At 41.6% G+C, this 21,167-nt stretch overlaps 2 protein-coding genes across 5 annotated transcripts in view; both read right to left on the bottom strand.

The window, feature by feature from the left end:
• Positions 1-21,167, bottom strand: part of LOC119651862 (receptor-type tyrosine-protein phosphatase U) — a 214,432-nt gene that overhangs the window by 151,529 nt on the left and 41,736 nt on the right. The window lies entirely within an intron of this gene.
• LOC119651882 (dnaJ homolog subfamily C member 5 homolog) lies at positions 13,749-14,225 on the bottom strand. Its single transcript, XM_038055705.1, has one exon. The coding sequence runs from the start codon at positions 14,096-14,098 to the stop codon at positions 13,835-13,837; it is 264 nt and encodes an 87-aa protein (XP_037911633.1). The 5' UTR covers positions 14,099-14,225; the 3' UTR covers positions 13,749-13,834.

Below are 21,167 nucleotides of genomic sequence, written 5' to 3'. Positions count from 1 at the left end.
TGACGATGGGGAGGTGTTTAGTTGGTAGTCCGACGACGTACCGAATCGGGAGTCCAACACTGTGTGCGTAAATGCATTCACCTACCCTACCCAACAAAAAAAAAAAATATCCTTCTAGACCCTTGGTTTTTGCTTTTTTTCCTTTGATTTGTTCAGCATAACTTTAGCCTATCCTACAATTTATTATTTCATAATTTTTGGTTTCGTTCTTTGCAATTCTGTTTTTTTTCTATCCTTCGTTGAATGGACACTTCAGATTTGAGTATTTTTCCCCCACTCCTCTCTAGCCCCGCAAAGTTCATCTAGACAAGAGACATCCTCTAATATCATGACCTGAGACTGTCAAGGTGAAGTGGGAACCTCAGAAGCCGCGCTTCACAAAACATGTTTCGACGGAGTGCCACGTTCGATTTGGTCGTCATTTTTTTTTCAGGTTTACGAGATACTTCTCTTCTCTTGGTCGTCTTCAACCACTAAGGATTGTCGTCTGATCATTGATAAACCTATTTTAGTAAGTACATCTAATCAGTCTTATCGATTTCGTCGAGATGCCGAATTCTCTCATGGCCGTGTACAGTTTTTCCCTGGCGATTTTTGATTCACTACATGACTTCACGTGAAGTCTACAGTTCCCAACTATTCTGGGACATGTAGTTTTAAGCAACAAAACTGCAGCCCCAGGGAGAATGGGATGATCATTGAAATACTGAGCTAGGATGCTCATCTTGAGTGCAAAATGAAGGGGCATGGCGTTTCTGCGTTCAAAAGTATTTGGCCCAGCTCAAAAATCAAGCCATTGGATTTGTCGATTAGCTCGAGAAATTATATACATATGTTTTTCATGCAGTTTTGGCGTATCTGATATGAAAATACATTTTGAGATCTTTGGGCACTGAAGACCCTCGCAGTGAAGAATAGGATGATATAATAATTTAGAACCGGACCGTTTTGATGGCAGCAATTAGAATGGTCCAGAGAAACTTAGAAGCAGTAAAATCAAAATGACACAAAAGGCCGCTAAATTTGACATAATTAGCCGCCACAGTAATGCTAATTTGCAGCATTACAGAAGAAATGAATCCAATAAATAAAGAAAAATAAAACTTAATTCGGGACTGTTTTTGCAAAATATCACAAATTAAAATCTTCCCGACACACACATCCATATAACAAATCGGGAAACCGGAAGCTGAACGTTTCAGGTATGAAAAGTTTTGTGAATTTCCTATATAACCACTTGAGTTGTCATTTGTTCCATTCGTATTTAGCTGGTAATGTTCATGCATTCAGTTCGGCAGACTATTCTTTTTAGTGGGATACTGATATTCAAAGTCGTGGATTGCAATAAATTTGCACAAAAGAGAAAACTTTGACATATTCGAACTTTGTTAGTAATAGTGCGATTTCCACCAAACTTGCTTTATAGTATAGCTACATTTCTGCAAAACTTGATGATTCTAGTATAATCTAAGTGAGTGCCAGTCAATTTTTAAAAAAATATACCAATAATTATACTATAATTAACTTTATTTAAGCCGATATAGATTTGGAGGGCATTTCGAAGCCTAGACACCGTACAGTGGCAGCTTTGGGATTCCGATTTCTTGGTTGGGTAGTTTTTGAGAACGAGTCCGTGAAAGAAATTATCAGTTTCGCGTCTCCACCTTACCCCTCTTGCATCGAATTTCAAAAGTGAGGCTTTGGAAAATACTAATCGAGACTTTTCGGTGTATCCCACATGACTATATTCGAGGAAGACACATTTTACACCCCCCCCCCCCCTTTGCATGTATGGGGACCCCCTTAAACTTAATATAGAACGATGTTACTCACAGTATACACAGGGATTCACACTTCCCACCTTTCCATCAAATTTCGTATCGATAAGAGCAACAAGCGCTGGAGAACTGGAATATGGACATCAGTTGCACCATCTTTACATCGTCTTTAAATCCGCCTATGACACACGGCCATGAGAGAATTCGGTATCTCCACGAAATTAATAAGACTGACTAAGCTGACCCTGACCAATGGCGAGGTCAGATAAAAGCAGAAGGATCACTCTCAAGATCATTCAATATCAACAAAGGCTTAAAACAAGGGGATGCGCTATCATGCGTCCTCTTTAACCTGACCCTCGAGAAAGTGATCCGTGGTGCTGAGGTAAATGCAAGAGGTACGATCCTCTTTAAGTCCACCCAACTACTGGTCTATGCTGACGATATCGACATCATGGGAAGAACCACCCGAGACGTACAAACTGCCTTCATCCAGATCGAGCAGGCGCCGCGAGATCTTGGGCTGCACATCAATGAAGGCAAGACAAAATATATGGTGCAACGTCAGCACCGAAAACCAACCAACCAACAACATCAAACCGCACTGGTCAAACGGGAAGAATAAGGATAGGAGAATATAACTTTGAGACCGTTGATAATTTCTCCTATCTAGGGTCGAAAATCACAACCGATAACAACTACGATGATGAAATCCGCGCACGGTTGTTGTCAACCAACAGAGCCTATTTCAGCTTGCAAAAACTGTTCCGCTCGAAACGTCTCACTCTCTCTCACACTCTCTCTCATAGCAGATTAAAGGAGGCACATTTGCGTATGGCGCATATTTCCGCCTAGAATATGCTAGTGTATCTGCCCATTGGCTCAAAGTATATTCTCCTTCGACTAATGACACCGGCACCCGCTCCCTCTGCGGTGAGGGATCCGTCAGTGTACCAAGTAATCAGTTGCTGGTTTAAGCCGTATGTCGCAGCCACGCGCTCCCAGTTTGTCTTGTTACTCCAACGTGTTTCAAACTTCTTATCGAAGTGAAACCTCATTGTAATGTTATCCCTTCGTATCAGTAGTTCGGGATACTGCCTAGAAAGAATATCAATCTTCCTTCGAGGCAGCTTTCCGCCTCACTGATACTGTCGGCCATCCTGAATATTGCCCTCCTTGCCTGAATCTGTATGTGCAAATGGAGAGGGATTGATTTCAGAAGGACCTCCAGAGATGCCGTTGAGCATATCCTCATTGCCCCACTGATACACACGCAAGCCTGCCTTTAGAGCTTATGTAACTCCCTGGCTTGTTTAACAAGGCACCAAAAAATATAGCTTTCAATTTGAAATAATAAAAAACTTGTTGTTTCTTTTTCGGTGGTGTAGATATTTATTCTTGCAAATTCCGATATTTCGGGAACCACTTATTCCCTTCATCAGTGTTAACAAGTTTTTTATTATTTCAAATAATTAATCGTTGGAAACACCGCATAATTACGCTGCGATTAACGTTCAATATTTCACGTTAAAATGTCGTTTACATTTTTTCTTTAAGATGACCACAGCGCCCTCTAGCGTGGCAGCAGAAAAACACCTGTTTTGGAGATGGGTGTGCTTAAGATATGGTGAAAAAACCGGATTTCCATGAAACTTGAAAGAGATATGGAAGGGGGTACTATGTTCTATGCCTATGCATGGTATTTCTAGGATAACCTTAAGGGCGATTTTCCGCTCCGCTATTATTAAGTTCATTTAAGCAGATATCGCGGTGGAATATATTTTCACAAAACCTTAAAAATGGTTTGGGAAACTTATGTAATACCCCATGACGAAATATTCAAAAAAACAAAAAACGATTCTCCCTCACTCGACGTGAGAAAAACCAACCGCCCAACTTATGCTTAAACCGCCTTTCTAATAGTAAATCAACAGTTTCCCGAGTAAATCACATGTTAATTTTTTCATCATTGCTAAACACGCATACATATGAAGATGAAGATGTTAGATTGATGATTAGTCGAGCATTCATGTAAAGATTCAGATTGATGGGGATTATTTGTTATATTAAATGGAAATCAAAATTAAGTCGGTTTCATCAGAAATGATTGCGCTTTGGTTTCTGGTTGGTTGGTTTACACTAGAATGAGCAATGATAAATAGTGAACCACTAGATGAGGTGCTAGAAATAGTCAATCAGAAAACCAGGATGTGAAAAGGAAAGGTTAATTGTCACCAAAAACGACGAATTCTGGTCGCGTATTGAAAATTATTCTTGGAAGTTGGCTAATGCTCCGACTAAGAGAAGTAGTGTTAGGTGTTAAAAGAAGTGGAAAATGTCCCTTAATTTTCTTATTTGCAGCACCTACGCAGCTACGTGTGAAATATTTGAATATTGTAAAATAATTCCAGTTTCAAGTTCCTTGTCCGTTCGGCTTTATATAAGCTGAACTTAGAATCCCAGAAACGACAAATAAATTCTAATATCACAGAGTGAACTTCATATGATTTACCACCAAAGTCAAGCCCAAAACTTCGAAAACTATCATACATACCCTCATATGCATGCACATAATCCTCGGGGCCTTGCATGAAGCTAAATTTACCTACCTTCTCCCCGAAAAAGGATCTAACTGTCAAAGGTCACTAATGCTAAATGGAAGTTTTAGACACTAATTTATTAATGGATGCAATTAGAGTTTTTAATTGAATAACTGCACTCACGTTTATCCCATAATGCACAGTGGCATGCCGTGATAACTTCCGCAATCAACCATTAAGGCATTGCATCACAGGCCCTTGCATCACACACCGTTTTATGCTTCCCATATGGAATGAATCGTGAAATTGGGTCAACGCAGGAACTTAATGCGATTGATAACAGGTTTAAGCCTTTGATTGAATTACTTTGTTGACGATGCGTAAGTGCGACATGGCTTTCGTTCATTGATTCAGTCGGTTCGTCCCTACGTTTTTCAATCCGTACTTGGCTCCGCCAAAGAGCCAATTATATATTTACGTACGAGAATGTATATGTACACATGGGGGAGACAGTTGTGCATACATTTTCAAAAAGGCAAAAAAGTCAACTGGATAGTGTGTATTGTATAGCGACCTCATCCGTTACCAGCTTAAAAATTGATGTCATACAGAAACTCACTCATGCCTTTCACTTCTAGGATATGAATGTGCAGGATAGGATTCCTGTATGCAAAACGCTTTGTGCAGGATGAAAGAGTTAACATCAGCAGAAATTGAAGAGGTCTGTTATACTGCACTCATATTATATTGTACAATGTCGTAAAAAAATGGTTTGATTAACAAGATGTTTGCACTTGTCTGCATATGTGCACCGACGGATGAAGTTAAGGGAAGGCATCGATGAAGGATTCAGTGTGCGATGATTTATAGCCATGGCTGACTTCTCCGCGAGGATACTTGCTTTCATGTGTATTTTCTATATCGGAAAGTCATTTGAACATGGAAGGTATCATGTAGACTTTACAACCATCGCATAACAGCTGGGGTGAGTTGATTGTCAAGAACATTTTATTCGTTTTTAGGTTTGGTAGTTTTGCTTCAAAAAAAAGCTCTCTGCAACTGTCATGACGTCTATCAACTCCTTATACTAAGTAATGACAACTGGGTTGTCTTTCATCAGGTTAATAGCTTTATCCAGTTAGAAATAGAGTGGGCTCGCGCTAACGTGAACTTACGATGCTGTGAACATGGATGGATGATGTGAACATTACATTTTTGACCATAGGATAATTATAACGTGTCCAAATAGATGAAGGTCGCGGTTCAAATTTCACTGGTGGCAGTGGGATTTATATTGTGATTTGACGTCGGATACAAGTTGACTCAGCTGTGAATGAGTACTTGAGTCAAATCAGGGTAATAATCTCGGGCGAGCTCAATGCTGACCACATTACCTCCTATAGGGTACTGTAATCCTGTAGTGTACTGTTACGGTTTTGAATGAAGTGCTCTAACACACTTCAAGGCCCGGATCCAATATGGATTCTTACGCCAACGATTATTATTATTATATCCGAGTTATCACAATCTCGGTAGACGCCGGATTTTACCTAATACTAGCAGTAAGTGGCAAGCATTTAGGCTCGGTGGATCCTACCTACTTAGAAACTAAAGGGGCGCTGGTGGTGGTGGCCGGTGGTAGGTCAGTGGGAGAATCCGTCGAGTACTCCCCGCAACATCGAGCACGTATGCAGAATGTTGTACTTCCGCATGGTTTGAACCAGGCTGTGCGAAAGTCCAAGGACATCAAGGAAAGCCGTGAGGGATTTAGGTACAATACCTGTAGCTGACAATATAATGGGAATTACAACCACCCGCTCGAGACGCCAAATTTCTTTGATTTCCCGAGCCAATGGCTCAGAGTTCACCTTCTTCTCCACGTATTTCCGTTCAATGTTGCTATTATTGGGGATAGCAACATCAATAGTATACGCGGAGCGACCCGTCTTGGCAACTAACAGTACGTCAGGCTTGTTGTGTAGAGTGTGGCGATCAGTAAGAACTTGCCGGTCCCAATACATGCTGTAAGCAGAACTATTAAGTACTGCTTGTGGCTCATATCGGTAAACCGGGCATGTTCCCGTGATCAGCCCATGCTTGTAGGTTTTGATGGATAACCTTACATACAGCATTATGCCTGGTGATGTATTGCACTGGTGCCATAACAGTACAGCCAGAAATGACATGGTCCAACGTCTCTAACGCCGAACCCTCCGCCCCAGCAGAGAGCTCCCCAGCACACAGCCATCTGTTCGACAAATGCAAATCGACAAATGGCTGCCAAAGACAATTCACGTGTTTACCGTGCATTGTCTTCGACTTCCATTCATCGATCCGCTCTTGGTTCGACTTCACCCCACTCAGAGGATTGAAAGATTGATCCTTCAAGTTAAGTGGAGTCAGTCCACAGTCTGCCTTACAGACAGCCGCATGCAAGGGACTCGCCTGCTCTTTGCTGTAAAAATAAGCGCGCAGCGAGTCGACTTGGCGATGATGATGTGCCGCCACGTCAACCACGCCCCTACCTCCGATGTCACGAGATAGATTCATCCGCTCCACGGCAGACTTTGGATGATGCATTCAGAATTTGGACTAGTTGTCCGTATCCGCCGCTGGACGTTTTGCAGATCGGTCTTCGTCCACGGCAATATTCCGAATGCATAAGCCAGTGAAGGGATAGCGAATACATTTAACGCGAGAGATGCGATTTCAGTACCAGCTTTACACGTCGCAGGAATTCGGACAGCAGAGCATCCTTCAAATTACCAACTCGACCATGGGTTCCTTGCAGAACTCCTAGGTACTTGTAGAAGTCTGTCTCGGTCATAGCTTCGATGTGGAGGTCACCAATGCTATGTCAGCTCAGAATGCTGGGCGGATAACCCCCAAAGTCCACCCCAATAATCTTTCGCTTCCTTCACCGAGAACTGTATTGTCTGGACGCTCTGCCGGTAAACCCTCTGCAATTTATTTCTCACCCGTCGGCTGGCATTGCCAGTGCTGATCTTAATCAGTCTAGCAATGTCCTGCCTTAGTGAGTCCCGCCGACATTCCAGATGAATTTTCCATGGTGGATCTCTTTGGTCACTCAAACCAATAACACGAAAGCGAATCTTCTGTACATGCAATCTGATACCCGCAACTGCCCCACAATATACAAGTGATTGTAGTTGCAGCAGCGACATATCAGCACACAGGCGAGATGCAATCTCATCATTAATTTGAGGTAGAATTCCCGGAGTTGCTGGAGATGCATAGAGCCTGGGAATACCTGGTCTATGCAAAGGATCCATATCCGAGGATTCTATACACGCTCTTTGGAATTCGTCCCGAACCTCAGCGGAAACCTCAGCTGGACGGTGGAGAAGAGTGCTTCAGCGAGTACTGAAACTGTTACCTGCAGTGCGGCGTGGTGTTGTTGATGCCGCCGCCTCTGCCCCCATCGACTTTTGGTCACCAGTTTGCCCGATGACCTCAAGCCGAACACGTTCCCTGATGATGGCCGGGATTGTGTCGCTGCGAGTAATAAAGCGGTACTGGTCTGCGACTCGCTGCACAGTCACGTGTGCGAATTGCGGGAAACGCTCGACGAATCTCTGGTGCAACAATGAAGGCATCGGACCTTGTAATTGACTGGTCTGAAGAAAATTACGGAATTTGGGTTAAAAGTCAATCTCAAAACATGCATCTACCAAGAGGCCCCAAATCTATATATGATAACAACATATTTTCAAAAAATATAAGCGGGTTCATTATGAAGGAATGCTTTTTACTAAAGACAGGTTACCTTTTCTCCAACTCTGTTTAACGTAAACACTCTCAATAGCATGAACACCACTTCTTTCGGTTTATTCTGTTCACGTTACCGCCAGATTACTATACTTAAATTCAATATTGTGTCTGACCATCGTCACCAGTTTTTCGAAATGTATGTTTCAGTTCCCCCCAGGATTTACCGAGATGCTTCCACTCCCACTCCACTTGCCTGCGCCATATGTTGCTAGAGCAACTCACTGGCTGGACATCCTAAGGTATTGGATTTCATTGAGTGACATAGCGAGCAGCTGCTCCGTCTATTGGTATCAACAACAACAAAGTTCCTTATTTTTTATTGTTTCAGTTCACAGTACACTGATAACGCGATGCAGACATAAGCTGATTAAAGCTTGGAGGTTTCGAGTAACAGTAGCCGTCGCTGAACAACTCCATATAGAGCCACCGAGAGAACATTGTCAATGAACAACTTGACCTTGGTGTCGACAAATTTGCATTTCCAAATTTTTGAAAAAATCAGCGAAGTTGGATCTAAAACTGTTAATGCCACAAACAAAGTCAAGTCCTGCGCTACCGTCATCAGAAACAACGCTTCCAAGATATTCAAATATCCATTGATGTAGTTAGAAGAAAACACACAATATTTTAATAAATTTAATTAAAATACAAATCACGTGCGCCATAAGAATCGTCTGAATTCGAAACGGGTTCACAGCTTGATTTTCTCAAACTATGGATTAGCCACGGTTACCAATAATTATTCCAAAACCCCTCTTGATTTGTGAAAATTTGAAAATCATTCAATTTGATCTAATTGCCTGACAGTGATTTCCGTTTTCAGGAACTGCTTAAAACAATTTCATTTGATTACAATTCTGAAAGTAATCCTATTCCTATGAATTATTGAAAAAACATGACAAACGTTAAAAACACATCCACCTTGCGCAGATATTGATCTAGCAAAATTGGGAAGGCAAAGCAAATTCCATGGTAATAGTGCAATTTGAATTTGCATTCCAAATTTATTCAGGAAAGGTGATTGTTTCACAAGCTAAAATCAGGAACTCGGGATTATTGCGTATCCGCTTATTTACTTGATGAGCTTTGTCGAAATACCGAAAACAAGAGAGTCAGACAGTAGAAAAGGATACGTATGTCCTTTGACTTTGCCTGCTGATTTTTCGTTTCCCACACGTAGTTCTCTAAACCATACCTTTTCTGCAAGGTGTCAAATTTGATATCAATAGTTTATTCACATAGCACCAAAAGAAGCAAAATTATATCTTGAAGCTAGATGGAAATTGGGTCATGTGTACAAGATTAGACTCCGTTTTCGTGTGTGTTTTAAGCAGTCTTCTTTGAAGTTTTTACAAAAGATAGAGGCTTCTTAAATAGCAGCCCCCAATCGGTTGTTCGGCTGAAGAATCACTACGAAAAACAGTGAACCGAGGGATCAGTGTACTAAAATATGAGGGATAGTTTCTTCTCAATTGGTCCAGTTCGTCATCAAGTGGATGTGGTATTAGGACTCTTTCAGGTATGAGAAGAGAGGGTATTTCAGAACTTAGTGCAGCTTCTGAGAATGAGTCCATGAAAGAGATTATCTCCTTCTAGCCCCTGCACTTCTCCATTTACTAATCGAAAACTTTCATGGCCACGTGGTTTTAGTCAGTGAAAGGAAATGTATACCTCCCTTGTACATATACTTCGATGTCCTTTTAAGCTCAGTATAGAACGATGTTACTCACTACATTCATTGGAATCCGCAGCTCACCCTTTCCCAGTAAATTTTAGACAGATAGACAGACACAAAATCTTAAAAATCAGTTTCTTTTGAGAGCTACCTCTAAATTACATCAAGGGAACAGGGGATGGAAAATTAGAAAGAACTGATGAAGTGAAGCAGGAACCGAGAGCAATAATGCCAATAATAACTCCCCCGCATGCGGTCCCATGCCCGGTTGCGAAAACAGCTGGATAGCTTCACTCTGAATGACTGTAGGTCACCGTAGCGTTTCATTACACCTGGCAGAAATTCAAATTCCGATATGAATACCAGGCGGGAGTCATTTGACTTGTTGACTTGGTAGGGCTCCTATAGTGGACATCACGGTGTCGAAATCGCGAATCGAAGGCGATTCGACGTCTAGACGCCACGATGACCAGGAACATAACCCCGTCTCTCACAGTTATTTCGCCACAATTCAGGTTTGGATGAGCGGAGCGGAAATGGACTGAGAAAATTGGCCTCTTTACTATTCGATCCTACTGCGAAATAACAACGGCTGAGGTAGGGGTACAAACCTTTCTGTCTTCTATTGCACCAAAGCTTTATCAAGCGTTTCCCGCAGTACCGCTGCCATCAGGAAGGTCTAATGAACTTTAATATGTTCCATGTCTCAGCTAGGCTACGCCCACGATATCCGCTTGCTTGCCTACCGGGTCAAAGACGTCGAAATTTTTGCAGCTTGACTTGATGTCGCAAGCACTAGATCCATTTTCACTTTTAAGGCTAACATCTAATTGAGGTTGTCCCGTGTCAATATTCTTTCCTCATCATCATCAACGGAGCAAAAAGAAGTATCCTGTCTAGAAGTGCCTTAGTTGGGAAATTCAGATATCTCAATTGTGTGCCGAGGTCCATCAATTCGATATCCCTAAAAACTTTCTGGTGTAATGGCAGACACCATTGCTCCATCTCAGGCAGGGTCTGCCAAGCTTTGTTCTTCTTTTCTTAGATGTAGCGCTTATACACTTTCCGGGCTAAATTATCCTCACCCATACGAATTAAGTGACCCGATACCCGGATGGCATCGCTCATAAATTTCATCGTTATTACAGGTTGCCCATCCTCTCCGTGCTGCTTTTAAAAAGAAAGAAAGTGGCAGTAGATAGGTGAAGCTTTAAGAAGAGGCGGCAAGTGAAGAATTACGTGGTGCAGAACAGTGGATGAGGAGTGGTTGTGTGTTTTACTTGCCGCCAATATAAGGAGAAGTAACATGTCGAAAACTCAGGTTTTCGCGACGTCAGCTCTGTCACTCTAAAAATTTAGTTTCCCATGGCTTGATATTGTTGCTGCCGTACGTGCAACCTTATAGTTGAAAAGATCGCTTTACGATAGTAGCAGATGTTGAGTTATTCAGAGTTATTATGGAAACATAGCTATGATGTCAGCAGCCTTGGCATTTTGGGCAATAGGGATTGTGTGCATTAGGTACTCCGCAACCACACGAAAAGGGTCAGTATTCACCTAATATCCATAGTAATGTCTAATTTATCCACAATTACAGCAAAGCAAATCGGATCTGAAGTTATAGTGTTCAGGCTAAAAGTTTCTTAAAAAAGGCTGCATGCACACCGCATTTGCAGTCTTAGTAGAAAAGTCGTAGGAAATTGTGAAATGCCCTTGTCTCTTTCAAAAATTTCAGCTTGCTATACTAATGAAATCCCGGAAAGGATGTATACACTATATTCCGAAATCCTGGCTTTGGCTCTGAATTTAGATTGGATGACCCAAATCAGTGTCTCTGTTGAAATTTTATTAGGTGGAGGGGTAGTAGATTCAATAGTTCAACTTTATCAGAAATAATGGTCCGACCTACCTAGGGGCGCTGCTACGAAGACTGTGTACTTCTTAGGGTGTGACGACATGAAAAGATCCAGGAAATGAGCATTTTCACTTGGTTTATCGGGGATTCTTTTTGGACAATCCACTAGTTGCCGTAAGTTATGAGACACACACAGAAGCTCGACATGTGTTCCCACCAAGCTTGTGCTAGCTGAAAACCTGAGCCACTGTACATTATGCACGTTGAAATCGCTAATAACGACGACAAGTGGAATTGTTGGATTAAATTATCAATGTTGGAAGAGAGTGCGTCAAAGAAACGTACAGCATCGGCACCAGATGAATTAGGGTGGCAATATAAGAAACAGAGGAATATGATGTTTTTCCAGAGATTAATTCTAATCTAGGAGTAGGTGAATGCCGGATTAGCGGAATTTAGATTAGGGAGAATGGAGAAGGGCACATCATTACGAACATAAATAACAATCCCTCTTTGGAGAGAGAAAAAACAAAGAGGCACTAAGTGGTAACCAGGGACGTAGCGCTGGTTAATGGCAGCATATGAGCTGCCCTTCGTTTCATTTAATGCAAAAATAGCCGGTTTACGGGTAGTGAAGTGCACATATACCGAGAAAAGGTTCTTCCTTATCCCGTGAATGTTACAAAAATTGACACAGAATGCCTGCGTCATAATTCTATTAGAAAATACATAGAAATAAAAATAGATTATAACAACAAATTCACATGCTGCGGCCACTGTCTGTCTGTTTATATATCACAAGTATTTTCTCGGAAACGGTTACACCTATTGCCACCAAATTTGGTAAATTGGTTGGAATTATGAATCTCCAAACATGCCGTTCAACGTTGAGCTTAAAGGGGATCTCCAGACACGTAAAAAAGGGGTGTACCGTTCTCGATAAATATAGACATGAATGAAAAGTCTCCTTTAGTACTTTTTGATGCAGATATTAGTTTTGACATTGATTAAAAAGGTAAGAAGGGTGGGCATCCGAAAGGGGTTAATTGCTTCTAGAACCCGCCCTCAGAAACTATCCAACTGAAACATCTTAAATCATGGTGCTCCATGCAGTACTCTCAGTGCAATACTTATATTGCAATGCACGAACCACAGCTCGGGATTCCGCCGCCAAAACGGAGGAACGCGTACGGCGAGGGCGGTCACTTGTGGGTCCGATGGGCCTGCCGCGTCTTTGCTGTCAAACGACATTTTGCTTACCGAAAAGTACGAGTTTGTGATGCAGACGCGGTGAGTTTATAATGAAACGCGGTGAATTTTACTCCGACACGGCAGGCCGCACCCACAAATGCACGCACGAACCGAGAAAAATGACGACCGAAGCGGACGCTCTCCAGCGCAGACCAAAAACACCAAGGAAACGGAGAACCCGCGATGCGAAACACCTCAACGCCGTCTCTTGCAGCGGCTTTAATTTTTATTATCACTTTTTAACTTTTAATATAATTAACAATTAGTGCGAATATTGCACAACTAATGATAACAATTAAATTTGATACGGATATAAAATGAGTATAGAGATGAGATAATAATAATTTCACTTTTTAGGATAAAGTACAATAGTAACGACGTCGCAATAAATATAAACTAGTTCCTTCCGTGGATAAAATATGAAGCCTGAGATTTTCGCTACTTTCAAGCCGAGCTGGGGTCCTCCTCGACGGCGGCGCTGGTTCGAATTCGTCGGGCTGTAGCTGCGGCGTTGGCGGTGCTGGGGACGGCCGTTTGCTGCTGTTGTTGATCGTTGCCGCGACTACTCCTGTCCCTGCTGCGTGGCTCTGCCTGAGTGCACTGGGGGATTAGTTCGCTATGCGATGGCTGAGCGAAATGTTTTCATACAATCCCAGACGTTTTAGCGACGCAGCCCTCGACTCGTTTTCGGGCGAGAAAAGTGCAAATTCGATGAATGTGCTACGCGCACCGGACTGTAGACCGAGATTTTGGGAAAACACTGCGATCCTTTCCCTCTTCTGTAGTTTCTACCGGGGTCACCACTGTTCAGTCACTTCTTTATAAAAATATAATTATGTTTCTCAATTTTTGTTCTTTGTTTTGTTCTTGCCTTTCAAAATTCACTTATTATTATAATTAATGTTCTTATTTGGATGAATTATTTAAAAATCCAAGAGGGTGTTTAGCCGTGCCGTGGAGATGATGTTAAACCTGGTGTATATGTTGCTTGTTCCGTTGTATTCAAAGATGTGGATTCTGTAGCGGCTGATGTGAAAGGATTAGTGCTGTGAGGTTCAGCTGGAGGAGCTGGCATTGCGAATGCTGGCATTCCAGCCCCTCCTCCTTGACCAGGTTGTGGTTGTGTGGTAACCGGAGCCCCTCCAGTGCGAACGTCATCTATGTCGTTGAAGTCTTCTTTCCCGGAACGTAGGTCCCGCGTGCCCATTGACGAACCACTCGCATTCTCATCGTCTCGATTAAGATGGTGGTAGTCTCCTGAACCATCGTGTGGCGCTGGTTTATATTTGCCGCAGCAGAAGTTACAACAGCAGCAGCAACAGCAACAACAATAACAGCCTGTGATGACTGCACAGCATAGGAAGATTGCCTTGCAAGCAGGCGAAGTAACTACAAAGTAAGCGTTAACATTTTCTTCTCCGAATTGCTCAGCAATATATAGACCAAGCGATCCGTAATTCGTAAGACAAACGGTTTCGTCCAGGGCAGAGGCAACTCTTCAGACGCTGCCTCAACCTCTGCCCTGGGAGCAGCGTGACCGTGAGTGGCATCGGATGGAAAACGCTCCATTTATATGTTAAGGAAAACACGCCAAGGGTGCGAATTATATCCAGTGGAAACCGATAGTTTGAGCCTGAGCTGACTAAAGCTAAATTAATTGTTTAGGATAAGTGAGGGATCCTAAGTCCACAACCACTTGTTGTTGGACCGGACCAAATGGAGAGCAACTTACTCCCACGTTTATTTGGTCCGCGGATCCCTCGTTTGGGGCATGGCACCCAAGCATTAAAAATCGTAAGACAAACGGTTTCGTCCAGGGCAGAGGCAACTCTTCAGACGCTGCCTCAACCTCTGCCCTGGAGCGTTTTCCATCCGATGCCACTCACGGTCACGCTGCTCCCAGGGCAGAGGTTGAGGCAGCGTCTGAAGAGTTGCCTCTGCCCTGGACGAAACCGTTTGTCTTACGATTTTTAATGCTTGGGTGCCATGCCCCAAACGAGGGATCCGCGGACCAAATAAACGTGGGAGTAAGTTGCTCTCCATTTGGTCCGGTCCAACAACAAGTGGTTGTGGACTTAGGATCCCTCACTTATCCTAAACAATTAATTTAGCTTTAGCCAGCTCAGGCTCAAACTATCGGTTTCCACTGGATATAATTCGCACCCTTGGCGTGTTTTCCTTAACATATAAATGGAGCGTTTTCCATCCGATGCCACTCACGGTCACGCCTCCATATGAGGGCCCGTACCGCGTTCTCGAGAGGGGAGAGCATTTCTTCCAGCTCGAGATCGGTGGTCACAAAAAGGCGATCTCTTTGTCCAGGCTGAAACCCGTGTGCGCCCCGAAGCAGCGTCGTGTCCGCTTTGTGGATTAACGGCGAACGAAGTTCCGGGATCCGTCGCCGAAACCCCCTAGGTTTCGTCTGTGGGCGGAGTGATGTGGCGCGGCAGGATCTGCGGCATTCGAAATTTATTTCGAATGTTGCGGATGCGGACGGGTAGATGGCGAACTCTCCACTCACTCATTTTCTGAACGCACCAGGGGAGTGGAGAATTAGCGGTGGAAAAATGCCGTTGGTTGGGACAGTAAGGACCGCATGGAAATAAGTCGGTCTCTTCTGTTCCCAACCGCGGCGGTGTAAGCACTAAATAAAAAAGTGATCTTTGTGCGATTGTATATAGTACTTTACCTACTTAGTGATAGATTTTAATCAATCATTTTGGATAATAAATATTATGAAAACATAAGAAAATCACGCTCACTAGAAATTGTATTCGAAATAATATAATAAAACTTAGAAAAGGCAAGAACAAAACAAAGAACAAAAATTGAGAAACATAATTATATTTTTATAAAGAAGTGACTGAACAGAGTGAAGCTTCTTTGGTATGGGTCTATAATGTTCCAGCCTAGAAAGATAGCGGAGAATATCTTATAGATAATACTCAGCAACGTGATACCTCTATAATTGCTGCCCTGCATGATATTTCCCTTTTTATGTATGGGACCGATAATACATTTAGTGCAGTTCATTTTTATTTCATCACTTCTATACTTAACCACTATAAGGGTTTTTGTCAACTGTATCCTTTTCCTAAAATTTTTCCTGATCATTCTGTGATCCTCAAAGGTTTTTGAGGGGGTTAAGCTCCGGTGAATTGCCAGAACAAACAAAAGCTTTTGCTTGGCTTTTTTTCTAAAAAAATCAATTCTTTTTTGGCTTTTTGACATAGAGCAAAGTCGTACACAAATATAAAGTTACCATTTGATAACCATTCGTGTACTTCGATTATCATTCTGGCTTCCAATCCCTTTATATATTGGTCCTGTCTCACTGTCTTTTAGAAAATTTATAAGCGCCCTGTACTTTTGTTGCCAGTAATTGACCAGGCTATAATACTAAATTGATGCTGACCCTTGTTATGATGCAATCTTCTTCAAAATTTTCACCAGGTCTTTTCACAAAACCTGATCTGTCAGTCGATGCATATACCGATGATTTGTCAGAAAGGCACACTGGGAAAAGATTGTTAAGTTGGAACTTTGCAAAACAGAGACTACATGGAAGCTAAATGGTTGATTATTTTTATTAAAAAGAAGTATAGTCACCTTTTTCCAAACATTAACAATCAAATTCTCAATAGATGCAAATAGCAATCAAATTTGTTATTTGTATCTATTGAGCCAGGGTGAGAAGTGGTTTCTTTAATGGACTTTGGCATGAAAATCCCAATCCTTTTATTCGATCGTTTGCAAAACAAAACCTTATAAAATCGGTTCAATGTCTGTCTGTCTGTCACACGGACTTTTCTCAGAAACGGCTATACCGATTGACACGAAATTTGATGAGAAGGTAGAAACTGTGAACGCCCAGACATGCAGTGAGTGATATCCTTTTACTTTGAAATTTTGGGAGGATTCACATAGATGTAAAAGGGGGGTGCAAAATTTTTTTTCACCGAATATAGTCATGTGGGGTATCAAATGAAAGGTCTCGATTAGTAGGGTCTTAGTTTTGAGATTTATTAGAAACACGGGGAGTGGGAGGGGTGGAAAGTGGTGATTTTTTTAACGGACCCATTCTCAGAAATTACACAACCGAAAAATCTGAAAAAATTCAAGAAGCTGCCTCTAAATGATGCTCAGGCCTCAAAAGACTCTCCATATCGATATCCGTTCAAATTAAGTTAATAATAGTATATTGCCATATTTTTGGGGAAATTGAGTAAAACCTTCCTTAAATTTATTCCAGAGTTATAAAAGTTGGTAGTAGAATAAAATATAATATGAAACATATTATCCCCAAGTTTGATCAAATCGTACTATTAGTAACAAAGTTACAGTAGCTCGAAGTTGACTTTACCGTGTAAATTTACTGCAACTAAATATCACACTAAAGTGGGTAGTCAGACATGCTAAATGCATATACATAACCGGCTATGTACAACACTACACTCAAATATACTCATGGAAGAAGCAAACAAAACCTTTCATACCTGAACGGCCCAGCTTCCGGTTTTGTTTGTTTCTTATCTAAGTATATTTGAATGCAGAACTATCCCGTTTGTACGTAGCCCGTAATGTGTATGTGTGTTTAACATGTCAAACGATTCACTTTAATATAATATTGATATTTAGTATATTGGTATGCAGTAAATTCACATGGAAAAGACAATTCTGAGGTACTGTAACTTTTTGATCAAACGGCGCTTCATACTATAATCCATATTGCAGCAAATTTTTGTAACTCTAGGAAAAACTTGAGGGAGTTTTCTAGTCAATATCCGAAAAAAACATTGTAACATACTATTATTAACTTAATTTGAGTAGATATCGATACAGAGAGTATTTTGACACCGTATAGAGGCAGCTTCATGATTTGTTTTTTTCGATTTTTCGGTTGGGTAATTTCTAAGAATAAGTTCGTTGAAGAAATTATCAGTTTCAATCCCCCGCACTCCCCGCCTTTCCAACGAATATTAAAATTAAGACGACTTCGAAAAGTACTAATCGAGACCTTTCATTTGATACCCAACATAACTATACTTGGTGAAAAAAAAATTTACACCCTTCTTGCATGTATGCGGACCGCCTTCAGCTCAACGGAGAGATGTAACTTACCGCACGTGTGGTTAAGAGTTGCCACTTTCTCACCTAATTTCGAGTCAATCGATGTAGCCGTTTCTGAGGAAAGTGCGTGTGACACTTAGCCAGACAAGCAGAAAAATGGACAGACAGATGGACAGACATTGAACCGATTTTAATAAGGTTTTGTTTTGCAAACAATTAATTGTGTTCCAGATTTGTTGTTGGCAGTAATGGCAGTTCATTATGCAAAGTTCTCGACTCGATCGATTGATCTTGAAGGAGCTGTTACCAACCCCATACGTCCCTGTAACAGTTCAACTCAACTGATTGGACTAGTGCGAATGCCAGATCACTCACTGTTCGAAACATATTGCATAGATAATCCCTCATTTTGCAAATGGAAAGACATAAGTAAATCAATAACCTGTACCTGTACCTTTATTTTCCTTTATTTTATATTATGATTTTGTTTGTAGTTATTACTTCTGTCTATGAAAGTTGAATATGAATTCCATTGAGTTGCTCTTTAATTTGGAGACTCTCTCTTCCCACTCCTCCTTGACTCCCATAGCATAGCTTTACTAATGACGAGAAGGAGCTGTAGTGTGCAAAAGAAAGAAGAAGTTGGTAAGTGCGTGCCAGCGGGTCACTTCAATGAGGCTGTATTGTGCGCGGGGGACCTCCACGGTTATTCTTGCCATTTCTTTAGGTTTTTGGGGTAGCTTTGCACTCATGACAGACTTTAACCTTCACAGTAGTTCCTCCGCATCTCAAAAGTCATTGCAATGCCTTCCACTGATTGTTTGGTGTTAGTATTGGAGGATTACTAATTTTAGGTGTGGTTGGAAAGCCTAAATGCATATTTCAGCAGCAACTGTCTGACATCCTGGCCTACGCCGGCGCTTCATTTAAGGCAGGGTTTGCCACCTCATCTTTTCCTACCAGAGCTTTTACTCTTATAGACTTTAATCGTTAGAAACTCAGGCTTCGATTCAACCTCATTCGTTCTATTTCTGGTTGAAACTTTTCGAAACGACAAGGTTCGGCACTCAAAAAATAATCACACAATTCCAGAGTGGCTAGTACAATGCCGTGACTCCTCGTATTGCTGGTATTCTTAGTTCTGCTTTTGAAGCCTCCCATGTTCATCCCAAAACATTCACCCACTTATAAAAAACTTACCCCATAAACAACATACACATAAAACAGACCAATTATCATTGTCGTCATTATTCCCAAGAACACACTATCATCATTTTACCCAATCCAACCTCCACATTATCCATTACCATTTATTTAGTTCAAACAAACTCATAAATAAATGACTAAATATTCAACTCCGACCCAGCGAAATATGCGACAATGCCCTCTAAAACATTTTACGGCCTACAAAAGTGGCTTCTGATTGAACTGAATGACTATAATGCTTCGAATTTAATTTGCATCTCCATAAAACGTATGAGAGTGAATCCTCAGGATAAAATGTGAACGGAATAGTTTAACAATAAAATGACTCTCTTAACAGCTCTATGGTTTCGTTTCAGCACAACAGCCGCAATAGTACGCCTCCCGGTCACAACTCCAAGTGGAGTGGAGTATGTCTACGCTGGTGTCCTTATTGTTCTATATGCGTTCCAGCTCCGTGTTGCTGGATCCACTAATAAAATATGTATTACGCCTCAAGGACGTGCAAGTGTGTTAAGAACTTTATTAAAAAATTCCAAGAGAGCAGGAGCGACGACAACAGAGTCTCAACTAAAGGCTGCCAGAGCACCAACAACTTTCTTGTTAAACTATGTACAAATGAATTTAAGATCCAGTTGTCCTTGCGCGCGATATCACGAAACTGCCATCATCTATTGCTAGTCTATCTGCTCGCAGATGATGAGGACATAAAAAAGTTTAAAGTTCACGGATGACGTGATCTTATGAAATATGCATGCGGGTGTGCTTGCCCGCGCGACGGAGCATCATTCAAAGAAACATCCCTTTCAGATGTATGAGGACACCTTATCAGATCGCCAAGAGCCATACAGCTATGCGAAGGTGTATGAAGTGGGTGGGAAATAAGTGGTGGTATCAGAGGCCAGGCAAGCCTAATTTGCTGCAACTTTTCTCTATTTTGCAATTCAATGGTGGGACGTAAATCCCGCGAATGTGCTCCATCATTTCCTCACTTTTATTTTCAAGTAGAGTAAAATAGAAAATATAGCACGAGCTCAAAGATACATTTTTATTCTTATCCAAGAGGGTGGCAGAAAACAGAGCTCGTTTGTTCCTTCACATTTTATTTATATGTGTATGTCACCCAGTTATGATGATGAATTCGGTGCTAGAGTTTGCAAAATGCAAAAAAGGTTTACGTGAATGGAAAGAATAGGGAACAAATGTCCGCATTCGGATTCAACATTGCATACAAAATAGGGGTGAAAGGCTACTTTCTCGACGGCAATTTTTTTTTTTAAGTAGATTTAAGCTAAATATGGAATGGAAAATGGCCTTATCATATATATATTTTTGTATGATCAATAAAGGATTAAAAAAAATCCTCTATCAGCGTATCGAGATGAGGAAGGCAGTAATCTAAAACTAAACAGGAACTTATTGAAGGACAAGGTCGGCATTGTCTTGGCTACTTTCAAGTTAAGTTGCAGGGACTAGAAGAGTTATGTCAGGAATGACACGCAGCTGTCCTGGTTGAGATCTCGAAGCACAAGTCGTACTTGAAGTAGCTTGAGAAGTATGAGGAAACATACTTGGACCTACTCATACGGTTTAAATCGGACTTGGTGCGACACTGTACAAGATAATGATGTTGCCAGTCCTCATATATTCCTCAGAAACTTGGGTTCTTAGCAAGAAGAATTGCGAACTCTTGTCCGTGTTCGAGAGAAGAATCCTCCGAAGAATTTTTGGCCCTTGGACGATTCCATAGCCTACATAACCACGAAATCTATGAGCGATACCATGACTGTCAGGTTGTGGATAAAATCCGGCTCAATAGGTTACGGGGGGCGGGTCACTTAGTCCCTATGAATGAGGATGATCCAGCCCGGAAAGTCAATAAGGGTAATATCTATGGTAGAAAAAGAAGATGAGGTGGACCCTGCCTAAGATGGACCATCGCTCCAGGTAGGTCAGTACGCCAGAGAGCTTTTAGGGATATCGAATTGGTGGACTTCGGCGCA

Source organism: Hermetia illucens, chromosome 1, assembly GCF_905115235.1.
Source record: "Hermetia illucens chromosome 1, iHerIll2.2.curated.20191125, whole genome shotgun sequence".
Classification (NCBI taxonomy): domain Eukaryota; kingdom Metazoa; phylum Arthropoda; class Insecta; order Diptera; family Stratiomyidae; genus Hermetia; species Hermetia illucens.
Note: the sequence above shows the minus strand (reverse complement) of the source record. Positions and strands in the feature narration are given on the sequence as shown.